Source organism: Balaenoptera ricei, chromosome 5 (genome assembly GCF_028023285.1).
Source record: "Balaenoptera ricei isolate mBalRic1 chromosome 5, mBalRic1.hap2, whole genome shotgun sequence".
In the NCBI taxonomy this organism is placed as follows: domain Eukaryota; kingdom Metazoa; phylum Chordata; class Mammalia; order Artiodactyla; family Balaenopteridae; genus Balaenoptera; species Balaenoptera ricei.
Window position 1 is genome coordinate 44196033 of NC_082643.1, and position 20960 is coordinate 44216992.

The 20960-nt window shown below is 36.5% G+C and overlaps 1 protein-coding gene across 2 annotated transcripts in view; it reads right to left on the reverse strand.

The window, feature by feature from the left end:
* Positions 1-5403: 5403 nt before the first annotated feature.
* Positions 5404-20960, reverse strand: part of COPS4 (COP9 signalosome subunit 4) — a 36263-nt gene continuing 20706 nt past the window's right edge. The window contains exons 7-10 of one of the 2 annotated variants that reach the window (XM_059922734.1): positions 17515-17685; positions 12946-13061; positions 10682-10766; positions 5404-5933 (exon numbers count right to left, since the gene is read on the reverse strand). In XM_059922734.1, coding sequence (XP_059778717.1) covers positions 5800-5933; positions 10682-10766; positions 12946-13061; positions 17515-17685 — 506 coding nt within the window. In that variant the 3' untranslated portion in view covers positions 5404-5799. The remainder of the gene's footprint in view (positions 5934-10681; positions 10767-12945; positions 13062-17514; positions 17686-20960) is intronic. The other variant, XM_059922735.1, reaches the window with a different exon arrangement.

Consider the following 20960-nt stretch of genomic DNA (forward strand, 5'->3'; position numbering starts at 1 on the left):
CATGATTCTTTATGCTTCTTTGCTCTCAATAAAATGTCCTTACGTCATTAGTCAACTTCAAGGGTCAATCTCATAATTTGGTTCTCGTAGTTTGGTTTCCTAACAGGAGATTTCGGTCCACAGCTACTCAGCTCTCTTTCCTCTAAGAAGTTTAAGAGATAGAGAAAATGGCTACAGACAACTATTCTAAGACGTTTATGGTACATTTAGCCAACACTTTTGCTCCTTTTCACAGTATCTATAAGCATTATCAATGCTGACAAAGCAACAATGCACTATGCTCTGCTTCCCAACTGCATACCTGATGGTTTCATTGTTGTGTTATTGATTTTCTTTCTCTTTTGGATATGAAGTATCAGAGCAAGTAATAAAAATTCAATTATCAATTCAATATGATTCAATTTTGGTTAAATATTGATGGATAAATGTGTGAAGAAACTATTTTTTTCACATTTCTCATCCTGTTTGGTCCTCTGCAACATTGTACCCTGCTGAAAATCTCACTTCCTAATTTCCTTTCGTTCTCCTCCTACACTTCTGAGTCCATTTCATTTGTTGGAGTGGGGGGTTGGGGGAGGCAAAACTATCTACTATAAGTAGATATTTCACTATAAGTATACTGTGAAATGTCAGTGAGATAAAATGTAAAAGCACCTGGAACTTAAGAGGCATTCAACAAACTTGAGTGTTTTGCCCTTCTTTACTGGCCTTATAGATGTAGGTGCTTTGCAAGGTTCTTTCCTGGGTCCACTCCTTTTACAACTCATGTTCTTCTTAGAGTCCTCTACTCCCGTGTCTTCAGACGTCTCCTATACACCAAGGAGGACTGTATTCCTAGTTTCTCCCTTACTATTGATCTTCAGAATGTCTCTTTAGCTGCCTACTAAACAAGTCCATCTGGATGTGCCCTACCCCTTCTCTACACAACAGGTCAAAAGATATTACCACTCAGTTGTTTAAGGTGAGGGAGAAATCTAGATATCAGTGAAACCTGAACTGTCTCAGCATACCATTCTCCCTTCTCCTCACATCTAATCCAACACCAACTTCTGTCATTTAAACTCCACTTAATACCCCCAGTGGATGATCTATTTTGTTTGTTGCTGTATCTGTGGTGCCTAGAACAATGCCTGACACCTAGTAGATACACACTGAAATCATTTATTGAATGAATTAATCTGTCCTCTCTTCTTTGTCTGCACTGCCATGGATGTAGTCCAAGCCCTAATTATGTCTTTGGAGACTCACATTTGTAGCTCCTGAACAAGTTTCTCTGCCTCTAGTAACCCCAGCTCCCCTTGCCTTCTCTCCAATCCATCCTATACACAGCTTGCCATGAGTAAACTGTAAACATCCTAAAAAAATTTCCCTGGTGCTCCACAATATAACCTCAATCTAACTCGTTAGCCTATTCTCCCACTATTTTTTCACTCTACAAATTCCCTATTTTCCCTACGTTCAACACACATACTTTTTTCAAATTTCAAATTCCAGCTTTTCATTGTTATATATATAGGAAAGAAACTGACTTTTGTATATTAACTTTGTATCCAGCAACTTTGCTATAACTGCTTATTGTTTGCTGGAAATTTTTTTTTTTTTGATTCCTTGGGATTTTCTACATAATCATGTCAACTTTGAATATAGTTTTATTTCTTCCTTCCCAGTCTGTATTTAAAGTTTAATTTCCTTTTCTGGAGTTATTGCATTATCTAGGACTTCCAGTACAAAGTTTAATAGGAGTGGTGAGGGAATTCCCAGTGTTTAGGACTCTGCACTTTCACTGCCAAGGGTGTGGGTCAGGGAATTAAGATCCAGAAAGCCATGAGGCATGGCCAAAAAAAAAAGTGTGGTGAGAGCAAACAACTTCACCTTGTTCCTGATCTTAGGGGGAAAGAATCTAGCAATCTAGTTTCTCACCATTATGATGTTAGCTATAGGTTTTTTGTACATGTTCCTTATTAAATTGAGGAAGTTCCCCCCGTATTCCTAGTTTGCTGAAAGTTTTTATCATGAGTAGGTGTTGGATTTTGTAAAATGCTTTTTCTGTACCTATTGATGTGATCAAATGATTTTTCTTCTTTAGCTTGTAGATGTGATGGATTACATTAACTGATTTTTGAATGTTGAGCCAATTTACACACCTGGAATAAATCCCACTTGGTCATGGTGTATAATTCTTTTCCTGTACTGCTGGATTTGATTCGCTAATATTTTGTTAAGAAATTTTGCATCTATGTTCATGATAGATATGGGACTGCAGTTTTCCTTTCTTGTAATGTCTTTATCTGCTTTTGGTGGAAGGGTGATGCTTGCCTCATAGAATGGATTAAGATGTGTTCTCTGCTTCTATTTTCCGAAAGAGATTATAGAGAGTTGCTGTGATTTCTTCCTTATATGTTTGATAGAATTCACCAGTAAACCCATCTGGGCCTGGTGCTTTCTGTCATGGAAGGTTATTAATTATTGATTAAAATTTTTTAATAGATATGGGCCTATTTAGATTATTTCTTCTTGTGAGACTTTTGGTAGATTATGTCTCTCAAAGAAATTGGTCCATTTCATCTAGGTTATCAAATCTGTCAGCACAGAGTTGTTCATATTATTCCTTAATTATCCTTCTATTCTTCATAGGATCTGTAGTGATGGCCCCCTTCATTCCTGATATTAGTAATTGTCTTCTCTTTTTATCTTAGTCTGGCTAGAGTTATCAATTCTATTGATCTTGTCAAGGAACCAGACTTTGGTTTCATTGATTTTCTTTATCAGCTTCTTGTTTTCAAGTTTCACTGATTTACACTCTATTATAATTTCTATTATTTCTTCCCTTCTGCTTACTTTGGATTTAATTTGCTTTTTTTCCAGTTTCCTAATGTGGAAGCTTAAATTATTGATCTTAGATCTTTATTCTTTCCTAAGATATGCACTGCTTTCACTGCAACCCACAAATTTTGATAAGTTGTATTTTCATTTTCATTTAGTTCAAAATATTTTTAAATTTCTCTTGAGATTTCTTCTTTAATCCATATGTTATTTAGAAGTATGTTGTTTATTTTTTATTTATTTATTTATTGGCTGCATCAGGTCTTAGTTGCAGCATGTGGGATCTTTGTTGCGGTATGGAGGATCTTTCGTTGCGGCACGAGGGCTCTTCACTGTGGCTCACAGGCATCCCTCAAGTTGCGGCGCACAGGCTCCAGGGCTTGTGGGCTCTGTAGTTTGTGGCATGCGGACTCTCTAGTTGAGGCACGTGGGCTTAGCTGCCCCACAGCATGTGGGATCTTAGTTCCCCAACCAGGGATCAAACCCACGTCCCCTGCATTGGAAGGCAGATTCTTTACCACTGGACCACCAGGGAAGTCCCGAAGTATGTTGTTTAATCTCCAAGTTTTGAGGGAATTTCCAGGTATCTTTCTGTTATTGATTTTCAGTTTCATTTCATTGTGGTCTGAAAGCATACATTTTAGGATATCTATTCTTTTTAACTTGTTAAGGTGTGTTTTATGGCCCAGGCTGTGGTCTACCTTGGTGAATGTTCTATGTGAGCTTGAGTGTACTCTGCTGTTGTTGGATGAAGTGGTTTAGAAATAACAATTAGATCCAGTCGATTGATGGTGCTGTTGAGTTCAACTATGTCCTTACTACTTTTCTGCCTGCTGAATCTGTCCATTGTTGATAGACAGGTATTGAAGTCTCCAAATATAGTAGTGGACTCGTCTACTTCTCCTTGCAGTTCTATCAGTTTTTGCCACATGTATTTTGACACTCTATTGTTGATGCTCTGATTTTAACTGAGCAGTTTATGATTCCGTTTTCTCCATCCTCTTAGCTATCAACTATATTTTTAAAAATTTTACAGTTCCGAAACTTCAATCTGTCTGCTTATATTACCCATCTGTCCTTGCATGTTGTCTACTTTTTCCATGAGAGCCCTTGGCAAATTAAACATAGCTGTTTTAAATTTCTGTTCTGTTCTGAGAATTTCAACATCCCCGCCATATCTGAGTCTGGTTCTCATGCTTGATTTGTCTCTTCAAATTGTGCTTTTTCTTGCCTTTTATCATCCTTCGTAATTTTTTTGATTGGAGGCCAGACATGACGTATCAGGACATAGGAACTGAGGCAATTAGGCTTTTATTGTAAGGTTTTATGTTAATCTAGATAGGAGCTAGGCAGTACTTAACGTTTTCTGTAGCTCTAAGTGGCAGAGGCTTGTTTCCTCTGTTTTCCTTGTTGTTTTGTCTTCTTCCCTGTTGTGTTTTTTCCCTAAGAATTCTTTCTTAAAGATTCTGTCTTGGAGCTCTGTCATACTCCACAGATACTACACTGGAACTCTGTTGTCATGGTGGAAGGGTATTTGGGAAGCATTCAATAATCTTATATCTATCTCTGTCTTTTATTTGGCCTGGGTCCCTGGGCTGTGACCTTCAGAAGTATTTCTTAGACATTTTTTTCTCTTCTCCCATGATATAAGAAGGCTAAAGGGGGCTGAAATTGTCTAACTTGCTTTTCCCCAGGTGAGATAAGGCTCTGGTAGAGTAATTTCCTTCAGAGGGCAGGCCTTTGTCATGGAAAATGATCTGGGTGTATTTCAAAATAGTTACCTTCTCCTCCCCTGAAACACAAGGGGATCCCTGATCTTAATCATGAGAACTTGGTGGGGTTCCTGGGGATAAATCTATAAAGTGTGGAGGTTCTCCTAAGAGTGAGGTTTTTAACTGTCAAGCCAGTTGGCATCCAGTAATTTGTCAAAGTTACCATTTCACTGTTCATATCAGTTACTGGCCCAAGCAGGTCTGCTCCTGGTAAGCTGATCTCTAATGTGATTCTATCTGGCTGTTTCTCCAGTTTGGGAGTGGTGGTTTGCCCTATGACCTCAATTCTCCGTCGGATCTAAGAAAAGGCATTGATTTTTCTGCCTGTTCAGCCTTTTTCTTATGATTCCATTTTCTCCATCCTCTCTTAGCATATCAACTATATTTCTTTAAATTTTATAGTTCTGAAATTTCAATCTGTCTGCTTACATTACCCATCTGTCCTTGCATGTTGTGGGATGTGTCTTGCTGTGAGGATGGAGTGATGACTTCAGCTCCTTATATGCTGGAGCTGAAACTGGTAATTGCCTACAAACTCTTTTTTAAAAGTTCTTCCCTGTTTTCACTATAAAGCAAGGCTGAAATAATCCTCTCTGAGGAGTCTTCCCTGATCTCTCTCTGCTAAATGAAAAGCTCCTGCCTGTGTACTCTAGTACTTGGTAAAACTACAAGTATTTCATATACTGACTCTTAGCTCTGTGACTCTGTGAATGCCTGGAGAACAGGCTTTTTGACTTATCTTTGCATTTCCTGCATATGGTATAAATAATTGTCTGCTTAATTGAAAGGAAAAAGGAACAAAACACTGTTAACTAATTAAAAACAAAGTACTACTTTTATTTGGCTCACTTCTCCATTTATTAGAATAACCACATGTGGAGAGGCACAAAGCACTTAAGTTTTACATAACTACAAAGTTATCACAAATCCCAAACTTTTTAGCCACAGATACTTCACTTACTCTGTTTAAAGAAAAAGCTTTCAAGACATCTGAGTTAGCCTGATACAGAGACCCTGAATAAATGGGAACTACATATTTTTAAATGCTTGTACTTCCTGCTCTAATAATGTCTTCTTTAAATTGAATCCAGCATAAAAGGGATTGAAATATGTAAGGTCATGATGCAAATGCTTTTGAGAGATAGTGAAATTAATCTGTACAACATGGAAAAAGATGTAATGTGCACAGAAGGTCTGCAAGGATTCACTGAGCCATCTGGGCTTCCATGGCTTGTGCTGTCCATTCTGGTGCTGTCTGACTGATTTTCTCCAAAAGGTTATTCACTTGGAAACAAAGCGATTGGATCTGTTTGTCCCATGTTGGCAGGGCTTCTCGTGCTAAAGAAAAAAGGAATAATGTACAAAGTTGAAATTATTCCTTTGCAACCACAGTGAATGTTGAGTTAGAAGATAAATACAGTAACATTGATTTTTAAAGTTTACTCCAAAGATCTTAGTTAATGAAATTAAGCTAATTAAGAAATAGCTAAGAAAAGTACCCCAATCACTGGCACAAAGTATAAACAAAACAAAACAAAAAAACACACACAAAATAAAACCAACCAACCAAACCACCTCAACCGCAGCAATAAGACAGACAACTTCACTGAGGCCAACTGTTTCCTCACCAATGTTTACTGCTTCATAAGACACTGCCACCTACTGGCGAAAGTGAAATTTGAAAACACTACGTTAAGTGAAAGAAGCTAAAAGGTCACATATTGTATGGTTTCATTCATATCAAATATCCAGAACAGGTAAATCCATAGAGACAGAATAGAAATTGGTTGCCAGGGGTTGGGGAGAGAGGTATGAGGAGTAATTGTTTAAGGGGCATGGGATTTCCTTTTGGGAAGATGAAAATGTTCTGGAACTAGGTAGAGATGGTGGTTGCATTAACATTGTAAACATACTAAATGTTACTGAATTTTTCACTCTTAAATGATTAATTTCATGTTATGTGAATTTCAACTCAATTAAAAAATAGCAGTGGAGGAATAGGGATTGCTTTACTAACAGTAAAACTTACTATAAATTTATTACCTAATATTGTTACAGATCAATGGAACCAAATAGAGTACAGAAATAGATCCGAACATATATGTGGAACCTAATATACGCCAAAGATCAGAAAGGATGTTTCATTTAATAAATGATATTTGCATAATTGGCAATCCATCTTTAAAAAAAAAAACAACTACACCATGCCTTAAAATTATACACAAAAATGAACTGCAGACAGATTAAATTTCTAAATATAAAACAATAAATAAAATATTAGAAGAAATTTTAGGAAAATATTAATTTTATCCCAAAATGAGGGAGACTTTCTTAATCAATACAGAAAACACAAAAGCCATAAAACTAAAAATGGACATATTTGGCTGCAAAAGAGCTTTTAAATGTGTTTATGGTATGCATTGCGTTACAGAAACACAACTGACAGAAAGAGAAAAATATCTGTAACACAGATAGGATAGGTGTGGAGGGGGAAGGAAGGAAATAGACAAGAAAAACTAACATGAATTCACAGAAAAGGAAATACTAATGGCCAATACATGGAAAGATATTAAACTTCACTAGTGCCAAGGAAATGCACAATAAAACAATAACATAGTATTTTCTCCCCAACAATTGGCAAAAGATAAAAAGAAGAATAATATCCAGTTCTTAAAGATTCATTCTCTCATATTGGTGGAAGTGTAAATGGCTACACCTTTCTGGAAAGCAAACTAGCAGTAGCTATTAAGAATCAAAACACATATATCCTCTGATGCAAAGTATGCAATTTCTGAGACTCTGTTGTATAGAACTAAGTGTCCCAGTATATAAAGGTACGCACAAGGAAACTGCCTGAATGTCCATCAACAGGTGAATAGTTGAACTCCACGAAATATTATACCGCTATTAAAACAAATAACTTAGATTTATATCTAGTGACTTGCAAATATATTCACGGTACATTAACTTAAAAAAAAAAACAAAATCACTTTGGGACTTCCCTGGTGGTCCAGTGGCTAAGACTCTGAGCTTCCACTGCAGGGGGCATGGGCTAGATCCCTGGTCAGGGAAGTTCCACGTGCCACGAAGTGTGACCAAAAAAACCCCAAACAAACAAACAAAAACAAACAAAAACCACTTCATAGAACACTATGTACTTTAAAATTAGAAAGTAAAATATCCCATATTCTATCAAGTTGGTATACGTTAATTTAAATTGTGTTTACTTGGTGACGCCTCTGCTATACTATTCATCATATACTGTGTTTGCTCATTCAATAATTATTTATTTCCCACTTACAACGTGCAGGGCACTGGAAAAGATGTTGGATATACCATGGAGAACAAGAAACACTTAATATCTATCACTAGGAAGCTGAGCTTGGTTAACAGAAACAGACATTTAGACAAATTCAGAAATTCAGGGTGACAAGAACATATAACTTAAAGCCATACCTAACCTGGGAAGTCAGGAAAATCATTATTGATTAACATTGTTCAAACTAAGACATGGGGACAAATAGAAGATGGCTGGAGAGGCTGCTTGTGGAGAGTGATGACTATTTTGGAATGTTTAAAGTGGGAAAGAATTTACAATGCTGGAAAAAACAAAAAGTCCTGTGAGCTGGATTGGAAAGAGAAAACCATAAAGGATCACGCAGAACCTTTTGGAGACTTTGTCGAATCTTACTCTACAAGCAATGGGGAAGCCATTCATCAGCATGTCAAGGAAGAGAGTAACATTTAATAATTTGGTTTTTATTTCTTTTTTCTGTTTGTTCGCATTTTTAAAAGATCACAATCCCTCTGGCTCTACTAGGGCAACTGGACTAGAAAGGAGCTATTGTAGATATGAGAAAAAAAGCTAAAAGCCTGGGGCTTCCCTGGTGGCGCAGTGGTTGAGAATCTGCCTGCCAATGCAGGGGACACGGGTTCGAGCCCTGGTCTGGGAAGATCCCACATGCTGCGGAGCAACTAGACCCGTGAGCCACAACTACTGAGCCTGCGAGTCTGAAGCCTGTGCCCCGCAACAAGAGAGGCCGCGATAGTGAGAGGCCCACGCACCACAATGAAGAGTGGCCCCCGCTTGCCGTAACTAGAGAAAGCCCTCACACATAAACGAAGACCCAACACAGCCAAAAATAAAAAATAAATTAAAAAAAAAAAAAAAAGCTAAAAGGCTATTTCTTAAGCCCAGAAGGGTTTCGGGGGTTCAGAACAGGCTGGTGACAGTAAGAAATGAAGAAAAGACCATGGATTCCAGATACACTAGGAGGTAAAATTCGAAGGATTCTGGGCAGTGAAGAAGAGAAGGGGTCAAGGGTAAGGAATGCTGGAGAAAGTGAACAGTGTAGTTTCTGGCTGGCTGGCTGGCTGGCTGCTTTGGGAGGCAGGCAGTGGGGGAGATAGTGAATTCAGTTTGCGGTATATTCATTCTGAGAAGCCCACGAAGCAATCAGGTGGGAAACACCTATTAGTCAATTAGAGCCGCTGAATCTGGGACTCAGAAGGGAGATTTACACTAGAAATCTAAGCGCTGTCTGCATAGAGATGGTAACTGAATCAATGGGAATAGGTGAGATTACCTAGGGTAACAACAGAGTGAGGAGAAAAAGGCCGAGGAGCATGTCCTGAGCAACCCCAATATTTAAACTTAAAGCACTATAGAATCTACAAAGACAACTGGGAAGAATACCTGGAGAGATAGGAGGGAAAACAGGAGAACAGGGTGAAGGAGATGACAGAAGTCAAGAAGGGGCAGGGGCACTCAGAAAGGAGTGAGTGATCAACCCTATTCAATATGCGGAAAAGTCAAGATGAAGCCTGAAAGATAAAAGGATTTTTGTTAAAATGGAAGAGACCTGACCATGTTTAAATATTGATAAAGAGAAGCCAACAGAGAAAGAAAGGATGAAAATAGACAAAATAATTGCTAAGCTCAGGTTCCTAAAAAAGATTTCTTTTTTGGAGCAGGGAGTGGCAGAGTTCAGAGAAGGGATCCAAAGTGCAAGAGGAAGAACTGGGGAGAGAGATGGAAACCATCTCCCATATAACACGAAAGAAGAAAAAGACAGAATTAGATCTATAGTGAACAGAGAGTGAAGGAGGAGAAAAGTCAGAGGTTTAGGAAAATGAAATCTGAAATAGTCATTGCAGAGTAGGGAAAAAGTGGACTAGAGAAATGTATCAAGAATCCCAGGCAGCGTCGAGAATTCAGGACCTTGAATTTTGCAGTGGCATCAATCTGTCTGGTGCTCTGACTCTTCTCCAGCAACGTTAGTTAGTTACTCAAGTACAGGCATGGAAAAGATGGAGAATGGGTTCATTCAAGGTGAAGTTTTGCTGGACAGCAGGAACAAAAAGTTCGCAGGCAAGTGTTCTGGGGCATCTGTAAAAGAGTAACTGAATCATGAAAATGATTGAAATCCTGATTTCATGATTCATGATGAATCATGAAATCTAAGCTGGATAGGAAGAACAGTAAAGGTTAAAAAAGGGCTGAGCTGACTGAAAGAAAGTGAAAGTCAATAGACCAGAGGCTCCAATGCAGTCAAGGAAGAGGTAAGGTAGAAGTGCCTGAGAAAGACCACTAGAAAGGCTAGGAAAAGATCATGGTCAGAGTGGGATACTTCAAATTAAAACTGTACAAGTGGAATGGTTCTGGGTAAGGTCCAGGGCATAAATGAGGTGGGAAGAAGGGCTGAGGAGGTATTAAACAATGAGAAAGACAAGAGATCTACTTACCTGTCTGCCTTCATCAGTTTAGTGAGCTGCTGAACAGGAAATGCAACTGTCATTTCTACATGCCCAACACACGGTATGTGGTCAATAAATGTTTGGTGAGTAAATGAGTGAACTAATATAACAATTCCAGTTTCAAATTTTTTCACGGCATAGAAAATGCTGCATTAATTAGATTCACGAATATAAGTTCATAAAAATTATTTTAAATTATTTCTTTGGGAAATAAGCTCATTCCAGTAGTAAAATTCTGGGCCAAAGGAAATTGCTCAACATGTTTTAATCACAAATATACAACACTTCATTGCCATTTCATTATGATATAAACAAGCAAAACTTCTTACTTTCAAAATGAACTATTCCATCAATCTGATCAATAAATCCATTCATACGTCCTTCTGTTATCATTTGCGATGCTATCTTTTCTGCCTGTTTAAAAAAAACAATAAATTCTTAGACACTTTAATTATCATTTCTAGTTATTCACATATTCTCACCAAGAGAAATGAAAGCTCTTGGTTTAGCTACCCATCACTAAGCTTTACATATGTGTTCATCTGCCATTCATTACAAGAGTAAATCTTGTAAATTTGCCTGTTATATCCCCCCAATTCTTTCTGGGTACAATCCATTATTTTAAGTTAATTGGGATCTGTTTTTCTTGTTGTAAGATTTTAAGCAAGAATCTAGCCTTCTAACCAACTTTGCTCTCTGCTCAAAATCAAACTAACGATTTTTCCTCTCACTGGGATCCACATCTCAAAAAAATCCCTAGCTTTTCTTATTTTATTTCATTTCAATTTTCACAGTATTTATCACCCCCAAAACTCTCTAAGACAGTAATATTTTTGAAGAAAAAATTGAAAGGAGGAATAATGCTCAAATTTAAAAGGGAAATGAAAGGATTTAAAAGACCATTAAAGGGGAGCAAAAGGTCCTCTACCTAATTCCTAAAGAAATACTTCATGTTTACTGTCTGTTTAGCAAACTGGGTTGTGACAGTCATTTTAGTAACTCTGACCATCTTCACAATCAACCCTAAATCACTCTTGAACAGACTGTGACTAGCATTTATTGTTAAAAATATATTCACTTGCCTTAGTCTCAGCAAGGGATCATACCTCAAAGCCTAAGAAGAAAGCATCTTTTAATGGTAACTGAAGCCTTGGTTCCGAAATTGTTCCACTTCCTTTACTGTGTGTTGAATGTGTACACGTAAAGGAATTGTATTAGAAAATACTAAATTAAAGTTTCACTAACAGATAAAAGGGGATGTGACCATAACTACATGACTTTAAGCTCTACAAATTTTGTAGTGAGGTGGATGGACCTAGAGTCTGTCATACAGAGTGAAGTAAGTCAGAAAAAGAAAAACAAATACCGTATGCTAACACATACATATGAAATCTAAAAAAAAAAATGGTTCTGAAGAACCTAGGGGCAGGACAGGAATAATGACGCAGATGTAGAGAATGGACTTGAGGACACAGGGAGGGAGAAGGGTAAACTGGGATGAAGTGAGAGAGTGGCACTGACATATACACACTACCAAATGTAAAATAGATAGCTAGTGGGAAGCAGCCGCATAGCACAGGGAGATCAGCTCAGGTAGATCAGCTTGGTGCTTTGTGACCACCTAGAGGGTGAGATAGGGAGGGGATATGGGGATATATGTATACATATAGCCGATTCACTTTGTTATACAGCAGAATCTAACACAACAATGTAAAGCAATTATACTGCAATAAAGATGTTAAAAAAAAAAGTTCTACAAGTTAGGTAAAAGTAAGGTTGATTGCTTGCTTTTACTGTTATTTAAAATTAAGAGAATGTTTTATAGATGTTACCTGAAATACCCTCTAAATACAACCGGTACTTTTTTGGAATTTAAAAATAGCCAACCAAACGTTAGCATGACTAAGAATAAAATTAACTCCCTAATAACTCAGTCAACTTCTTAAGTTAAATCAAGCACAGAAGTTACAGTAGAATAGCCTAGAGTATTACCATAGTCATTCTCTCAAAGAGATGAACTTTTTAAACTTTGAGTCAATCTAGGGCAGAAAAAATAATTAAGGCATAGATCAAATGTTAGTTAAAAATCAGAAACCACTATGAAGTGGATTTAAACAGATACTAAACAAAGATGTTCTAACAAAATGGATATCATAACCTGGAACCCCTTTGAGATTTCCATTCTAGGTCACTTTACCATAAAATACAACTTAAAAAAAAAAAAAGAAAATCAAAGACAATTCCATTACAGTACTATTTTAACATTCAAATAATTTATTTCCATTTACCTTAGGCTTTTTATGTATATTTTTGTTGCAACTGCCAATATTTATCAATTACAGTCGTCTCTCAGTATCCATGGGGGATTGGTTCCAGTAGCCCCCATGAATACCAAAATCCACAGATGCTCAAGACCGTTATATAAAATGTAGTAGTACAATGAATACAGTTGGTCCTCCAAAATATTCCTCCAAAATATCCACAAGTTTTGTATCCGCAGATATGGAGGTCCAACCGTATATATTTTATTTTCTCTTTATGTCAATAATTTAGTCTCTTAACTTCCTTTTATGTATTGGAAATAAGAAAATACCTTAGCTGCAGGAATCTCTAAAAGGGCTCCAAGTTCCTCAAAGGTAATATTATTATATAATTTGCTTGCAGACAATAAATTGTGTTCAATAACAGCTCTGTCCAAGATGCTAGAACCTTAAATATAAATAAGAATGTTATAATTTTGAAACTAGTTTTACACTCTTAACAGATGCATCTTGTTAAAAATTTTCTAGGCATGTACTAACTCATAATCATTGCCTTTATTCCTATCAAAATTTTAAAAGTAACCAAAATCCCTTGATACATTTTGAATAACATGCAGTTAAATACAAATAACATTTAGAAAATGATTGGCAAGTAGTTATTAACTAGCTGAACAGATTTAATCCTCTGGGTTTGGGGTTTTGCTTCCTTGGACTAGCTATCAACTTCATTAACTTTTCTTTTCTTTCTATAAACACATACTTTCATTAGCAAGCAGCAGCAAAACAATCATGCAAACAATCATGCTGTTTGTAAGCTTGATAAGTCAAAAAATACTGCTCAATGGAAATATCTCTATTCCCCTGGGCACTTCACAAGCACTTTACTCTGAGGCAAACGTGAGAAATGTTTGGAAGGCAGGATCCCTTCATGAGATATCAGGCACAGGATCCTCCCTTAAGTAAGATAATACAGGGCCTGACAAAGTTATGTACCTCAGGCCCCATCCTGAAGGTGTGGCTCACCCAATTCTTTTTTTTTCCTTTCCAGTTTTATTGAGATATAATTGACATATAACATTGTATTCATTTGTACAACATAGTGAGTTGATATATGTATATATTGTGAAATGATTACCACTATAAGTTTAGTTAATTAACATCATCACCTCACACAGTTATAATTTTTTTTCTTGTGACAACTTTTAAGATCTACTTTTTTAGCAACTTTCCAATATAAAGACCTAAATAAACAGGAAAATATGGAAGACTTAATATTGCTAAGATGGCAGTACTCCCCAAATTGATCTACAAATTCAGTGCAATCCCAGCTGGCTTCTTTGCAGAAATTGACAAGCTGATCTTAAAATCCATATGGAAATTCAAAGGATCCATAGAAGCCAAAACAATTTTAAAAAAGAACAAAGTTGGAAGACTCAAATTTTCTGATTTCAAAACTTACTACAAGGGACTTCCCTGGTGGCGCAGTGGTTAAGAATCTGCCTGCCAATGCAGAGGACGCGGGTTCGATCCCTGGGCCAGAAAGATCCCACATGCCGCAGAGCAACTAAGCCCGTGTGCCACAACTACTGAGCCTGCACTCTAGAGCCTGCAAGCCACAACTATTGAGCCAACATGCCGCAATTACTGAAGCCCACGTGCTGCAACTACTGAAGCCTGTGCACCTAGAGCCCGTGCTCTGCGACAGGAGAAGCCACTGCAATGAGAAGCCCACGCACCACAATGAAGAACAGCCCCCGCTCGCCGCAACAAGAGAAAGCCCGCGTGCAGCAACGAAGGCCCAACGCAGCCAAATATTAAAAATTAAAAAAAAAAAAACTTACTACAAAGATACAGCAACCAAGACAGTGTGGTACTGGCATGAGGACAGGCATACAGAATAATGGAATAGAATTTAGAGTCCAGAAATAAACTCACATTTACAGTCAACTGATTGTCAACAAAGATGCCAAGGCAATTCAGTGGGGAAATAAAGAGTCTTTCCAACAAATGGTGCTGGGACAACTAAATACTCACATGCAAAATAATAAAGTTGGACCCCTACTTTACACCATATACAAAAATTAACTCAAAATGAATCAGAGACCTAAATGTAAGAGCTACAATTATAAAACTTATAGAAGAAAATAGAACAACTTTTCATAACCTTGGATTAGGCAATGGTTTCTTAGATACAACACTGTAAGCACAAGCCACAAAAGAAAAAACATAAATTGGACTTCATCAAAATTAATAACTTTTGTGTTTCAAAAGATACCATCAACAAAGTGAAGAAACAACACACAGAATGGGAGAAAATATTTGCAAATCATTTATCTGATAATAAGATCTAGAATATATAAAGAATTCTTACAATTCAATAATAAAAGCACAAATAACCCAATTTAAAAGTGGCCAATAAGCATATGAAAAGGTGCTTAACACCATTAGCCCCCAGGGAAATGCAAGTCAAAACCACAATAAGATACCACACTTCATACCCACTAGGATGACCAAATCAAAAAGACAGATAATATAACAAGTGTGGGAGAAAATGGAACCCTCACACACAGCTGGCAGGAATGTAAAATGGTGCAGCCACTTTGGAAAACAGTCTGGCAGATCCTAGATAGATTAAATATAGAGTTACCATATGACCCAGTACTTCCACTCCTAGATATACCTCCAAGAGAATTAAAAGCTTATGTCCATACAAAAACTTTTACATGAATGTTCACAGCAGTATTATTAATAGCCAAATAGTGAAAATAACCTAAATGTCCACTAACTGATGAAGAAATAAAATGTGGTTAACAGAATGTTATTTGGCAATAAAAGTGAATGAAGTACTGATGCACACTATAATACAGATGAACCTTGAAAACATCACGTTAAGTGAAAGAAGCCAGTCACAAAAGATCATATATTGTATGATTCCATTTATATGAAATGTCCAGAATAGGCAAATCTATAGAGCAGAAAGTAGACTAGTAGTAACATTCTAAAACTCTGAGAATATACTGAAACCACTGAATTGTAATAACAACAACAAAACTATGTCTCAAGATTGCAAGCCTAGAGTTGTAATGACAATGAACAAAGATGTCCAAGAAAGATAAATAAGGAAGGCAATAAAGTCTAAAATGGAAGAGGAAGAAGACAAAATGCCTGTCCTATATATTGATACATAGTCTCCTATGAGAAATTTGAAAATCATTTGCATTCTCCGAGATCCTCGTGAGTAGCCCTCATTTGAGAAAAGAATTATCTGATGTTATCTTTTTTTCTTTTCATGGCCATAAAACTCAAAGTCAAATGTGAAGCTCAACTACATCAATTCTGGAAACTCTTTCTTATTTATCTAGCTTTTGTTTGTCAGACATCTTCTTGCAAAAGAATTTATTTAAAGCTGCTCAGAATACACAGAAGACAAGAAAATTTATAAGTTAAAAAGAAAAAGAATAACAACAATCAAAACACACGCGTTACAGGTGGGCTACAAGTTTAATTTTTTAAACTTTCTAGCAGCCCATCAAATTAAGAAAACCGGGACTTCCCTGGTGGCGCAGTGGTTAAGAATCCACCTGCCAATGCAGGGGACACAGGTTCGACACTGGGAAGATCCCACATGCCGCAGAGCAACTAAGCCCGTGTGCCACAACTACTGAGCCTGTGCTCTAGAGCCCACAAGCCACAACTACTGAGCCCACATGCCACAACTACTGAAGCCCGTGCGCTTAGAGCCCATGCTCCGCAACAAGAGAAGCCACCGCAATGAGAAGCCCACGCACCGCAACGAAGAGTAGCCCCCGCTCACTGCAACTAGAGAAAGCCCGCGCGCAGCAACGAAGACACAACGCAGCAGAAAATAAAAATAAATTAATTAATTTTTTTAAAAAATTAAGAAAACCAACCAGTTTATCAACTCACAGTGTTTAAATAAGATAAAAATCAATTGCTCCGGAGAATCACAACTAATCCTAAGACTGAAAAGGAATTTTTCTGAGGATCTGCATAAAGAATATCCTATAGAATAAATATCTCCTTTAGACAGAAAGATAATAATCAATTGATTTGTTTCTTAAAGTACAAGTAAATAAAAGAAATTCTATAGGTCAATATAATTGCTTCAATGCTCTGGTTTAACTCAGGGCAGTAAGACTGGTGAGGTATATACCTTTCAGCCAAATCTTACATAAATAATTCTTTACAGCTAGATTCTCTTCCATATGGGATGACAGTGAATCCCAGGCGATGAGTCTGACAGATCTGCATGTTTGTCTTGACCTTCTCTATGTTTCTGGTGGCCTACATCTATATTTTTATTATCATGTGTGTTACTGTTATAAGCTACTTTAAAACCTCTGTAGATAAACATACATAAAATAATTGATGTTATGAACAAGCATCTATTACAAAATTCTTTCCTAGCAAAGGCAGTCTGACTTAAGCAAATACTAGGAAACATGACACCAAGTTCTATTCTTATTGGAAACACTTTCCCTTCAGTACCTCGGGCAAGCTATTGTACCAAATTTTGCTCTGTCTAAAATAGGACTGGATAATTATGCTCTGTTACAAACTGATGTTTAAGATTAATTAAGGTACTTATCAAATGGTTTGAGTCTTTAAAAAACCAGGCACTGTAAGCCTAGCCTATAATTCTTCTGCTCTTACACTTTCCAAAAAATGCTTTATTCCACGAAATGCTCTCCAATAGAGCTACTCTTAAACTTCAAACTCGTATCTGTGTATAATATTCATCTTCAGTCAATACTCCTTTTATCATCAAGTGTTACATAAAAATATTACAGAAAGATATCAAGATGCTTCAAATTTAACGTATGTTCTACTAGTGTGACCTCAGTATTTCCTATCCCATACTTATAAGAAGTAATCATTACCATCAGCTGTAGTTGCTTTCTGGTGAGGCATCAGCATGGCGGCAAATTCCTGAAGTTGATTTCCTCTGATGATCCTATCTAGGTACATTTTCTCGAGGATTCCATAAGCAGCAAGTTGCTGGCACCTTTCATCCTTAAAAAGAGTAGCAAGCATCCGAGAACGCTGCTGTCCTAAGGGGAACAAATGAGCATCACATATTCTCACAATCTGTTTTTTCAATGAAAAACAATCTTTTTTATGACTCCATTTTTGCCTACTAAAATATGCAGATTGATTCTCGTTATTTCTGGTAGTTAGTTATGTTCTATACATTTGCTGCCAACACTGTATTAGTGAATACTCAACTCCTGCTCCTAGGGGATATGTGGGGTTAGGTTCCATGGAGCCTCTGGTCACAACATTTTTGTCATCTGGTCAATATGTAACCTTGTTTTGTGTATTTCTGTTTAAAGGCACCATATTCAATACATATTGTTGATTCATTAACATTGAATTCATGGCTTACACTATAACTCATGCCTGAATTAAGCTTACCTAACTTAAGACATGTAGTTTCTCCAAAAGGCACATCACCGACTTCCCACACTTAAGTACAAAAGATAATACTTCAGCACTATGCTAGGGGCCATTTTGAACAGCAAAACCACCAACAAAATACATGAAAATGTGGAGAATGTGGTATTAAATAGACCACAAAGAGGACACTTGTTTATAGTATGAGAGCTGAAACAAGGTAGAACATTGCCTTGTTCGATCCCAGCTAGAAACATAAACAGGGGGACTCAAATTTTTTGCTGCTCTGCACATGTCTGCAAATGACTGTGAAAGCATCGTACTTTGAGTACTGATTTGGGGGTGACAAATTTTAGGAAGTAGGCAAAGTCACATATGGAATCTGTGAATAATGAGGATCAACTGTATATTCATTTGTGAAGACTATGATATACAATCATTCCCTCAGTATCCAATGGGGATTGGTTCCAAAACCACCCCCCCAGTAAATACCAAAATCTGCAGATGCAAAAGTCACTTATGTAAAGTGATGTTGTATTTACATTACCTTCATACATCCTCCCCTATACTTTAGATCATCTCTAGATTATGTATAATACCTAGAGATGATCTATCTATGTAAATGCTATGTAAATCGTTGCTGGCACATGGCAAATTCAAGTTTTCCTTTTGGAACTTCCTAGAATTTTTTTCCCCAAATATTTTCAATCCACAGTTGGTTGAATCTGCGGATGAGGAACCCCTGGATATGGAGAGCCTACTATATGCCAAAATGTTACACGTGGTTCCAGTTATAGTTGTAATTTTCTTCTTCTTGCTTATCTGTACTTCTACAATGAACATGCATTCTTCCCCTAATAATAAGAAATTTATAAAAGATGAACAAACATTTCAGAGATGGGAAATTTGATTTTCATAGTTTCAATTTATACCTTCAAGGACCTTTAAATGGTGAAAAATACATGACAACTGATGACATTAAAAACTGAATTAATGGAAATAATATTATGAACAAACTTTTTCTTTTTAAATTTATTTTTAGCTCTATATACTGAAAGAGCCTAATGACAATGATACCAAGCATCAATGAGCATATCTAGTAACCTGATCTCCTATCCTCATTAAAAGGAACTAGAGATCCTCAAAAAATAGCTGATTTCATGTCTGGAACAGGGAAAGTACAAAAGGAGCCTGAAGCATCTTTTTATGCTATTGATACATTTCAGGCAAGTACTCAAAGACTAATGGGGCTGTGTCAAAAAGACAAAATTTGGTCATATTTGGGATAATTTGAGCATCAAAAAGAATAACAACTATAATTTATTGTAACACACTGAATAAATAAAAAACAGAGTCAAATATACAAGAATGTTCACAGCAGTACTATTACTAATAGCTAATAAGAAGGCAATAGGATAAACAAATTGTGGTATATTCACATAATGGGATACCACGCAACAATGAAAATGATGAAACTGAATGTAACAATGTGCATAAATTTCATAAAGTTGAGCAAAAGAGGCAAGACAAGAGTATATATACTATATGATTTCATTTATATAAATATAAGAAGCAGGCAAAACTAATATATATTAACAATTGCTCTTGGGGGATAGGGGTTGGGGCCAGTGGTTAGGAGAAAGCAGGACAGAATATTTCAGGGTGCTGGTAATATTTTGTTTCTTGTTCTGGACGTTGATTACATGATGGTGTTCATTTGTGACAATTCATCAAATTGTACACTTTTGATATGTACAGTTTTCTGTGTGCATATTATACATGCAGAAAAATAAGCTAAGAAAAAATCCACAGTGATATTTGGGAAAAAAAAAAAGGAGAAAAAAGGAAGTAAAAAGGAAAGCTCCTGAAGAATACTATCTAATAAATACAGAAGAAAAGAATTAGTAAATCAACATTTTTCATTTTCATTTTATATTACACATATAATGAGTGATCCAGGCAAGGATTATTAATAGATATTAAATTATGGAAAGGAATATGTGAAAGGAATTGGGGGAACAGGATTTTTGTAGTGTCAAAGCAGCACCCCATGAATTATTTACAAAATACAAAGAGGACAATGTACCTTTACAATGGAATTTCTACCTTAATCAAATGAACAAACTCAGCCTCACTAACAGTGGGACCAACCTGACAGTGTGTGCTCTCTGACGTGATTCAACAGCAAGTACACAGCATCATTATAAGGTATTCTTGCTAGAAAAAAATTAACCTGAATCTAATCTCACCTCTGGCTAACTTCCATTTTACAGGAAATATAGGGGATTAAGGAATAAAAAAACAATATATATATCAAAAAATCTAGGATGAAGGACATTTTACCTAACAACTTCAAAGTCAGTATTTTTTCTTTTTTTAAGTGAGGCAGCTCTACAGTGTTGTATGTCAACTATATCACAATAAAGTTGGCAGGAAAAATAAGGAAACTACTCTAGACTAAAAGAGCCTAAAGACTAAAGAGCCATAATCACCAAATGCCACACATGAAGTTGCTCCTTGTTCAAGGGGAAAAAGGCAGGTATAAAAGATATTCTTGAGGTAACTGGGGCAGTGATAATATGGACCAGCTGCTAAATTCTACAGTGGAATCACTGTTAATTTTTTTAGGGATGATGATGGTATTGCAGTTATGTAGAAAAATGTTCCTGTTCTATGGATATACATGATGATATATAAAGTGGGAGTGTCATGATGGCCTACAAGTTACTTTAAAATGATACATCAAAAAATATGTGTGTGTGCATATGAGAGAGAGTGAGAGAGAAAGCAAATATGACAAAAAGCCAGGAAAATTTAGAAAAAGAGTAATGAAGGGGAAGTAGATCTGCTAGATAATAAAACACTATAAAGCTATAATAATTTGAAGAGCATAGTACAAGTATATTCATAAATAGACAGGCTAATTAACGGA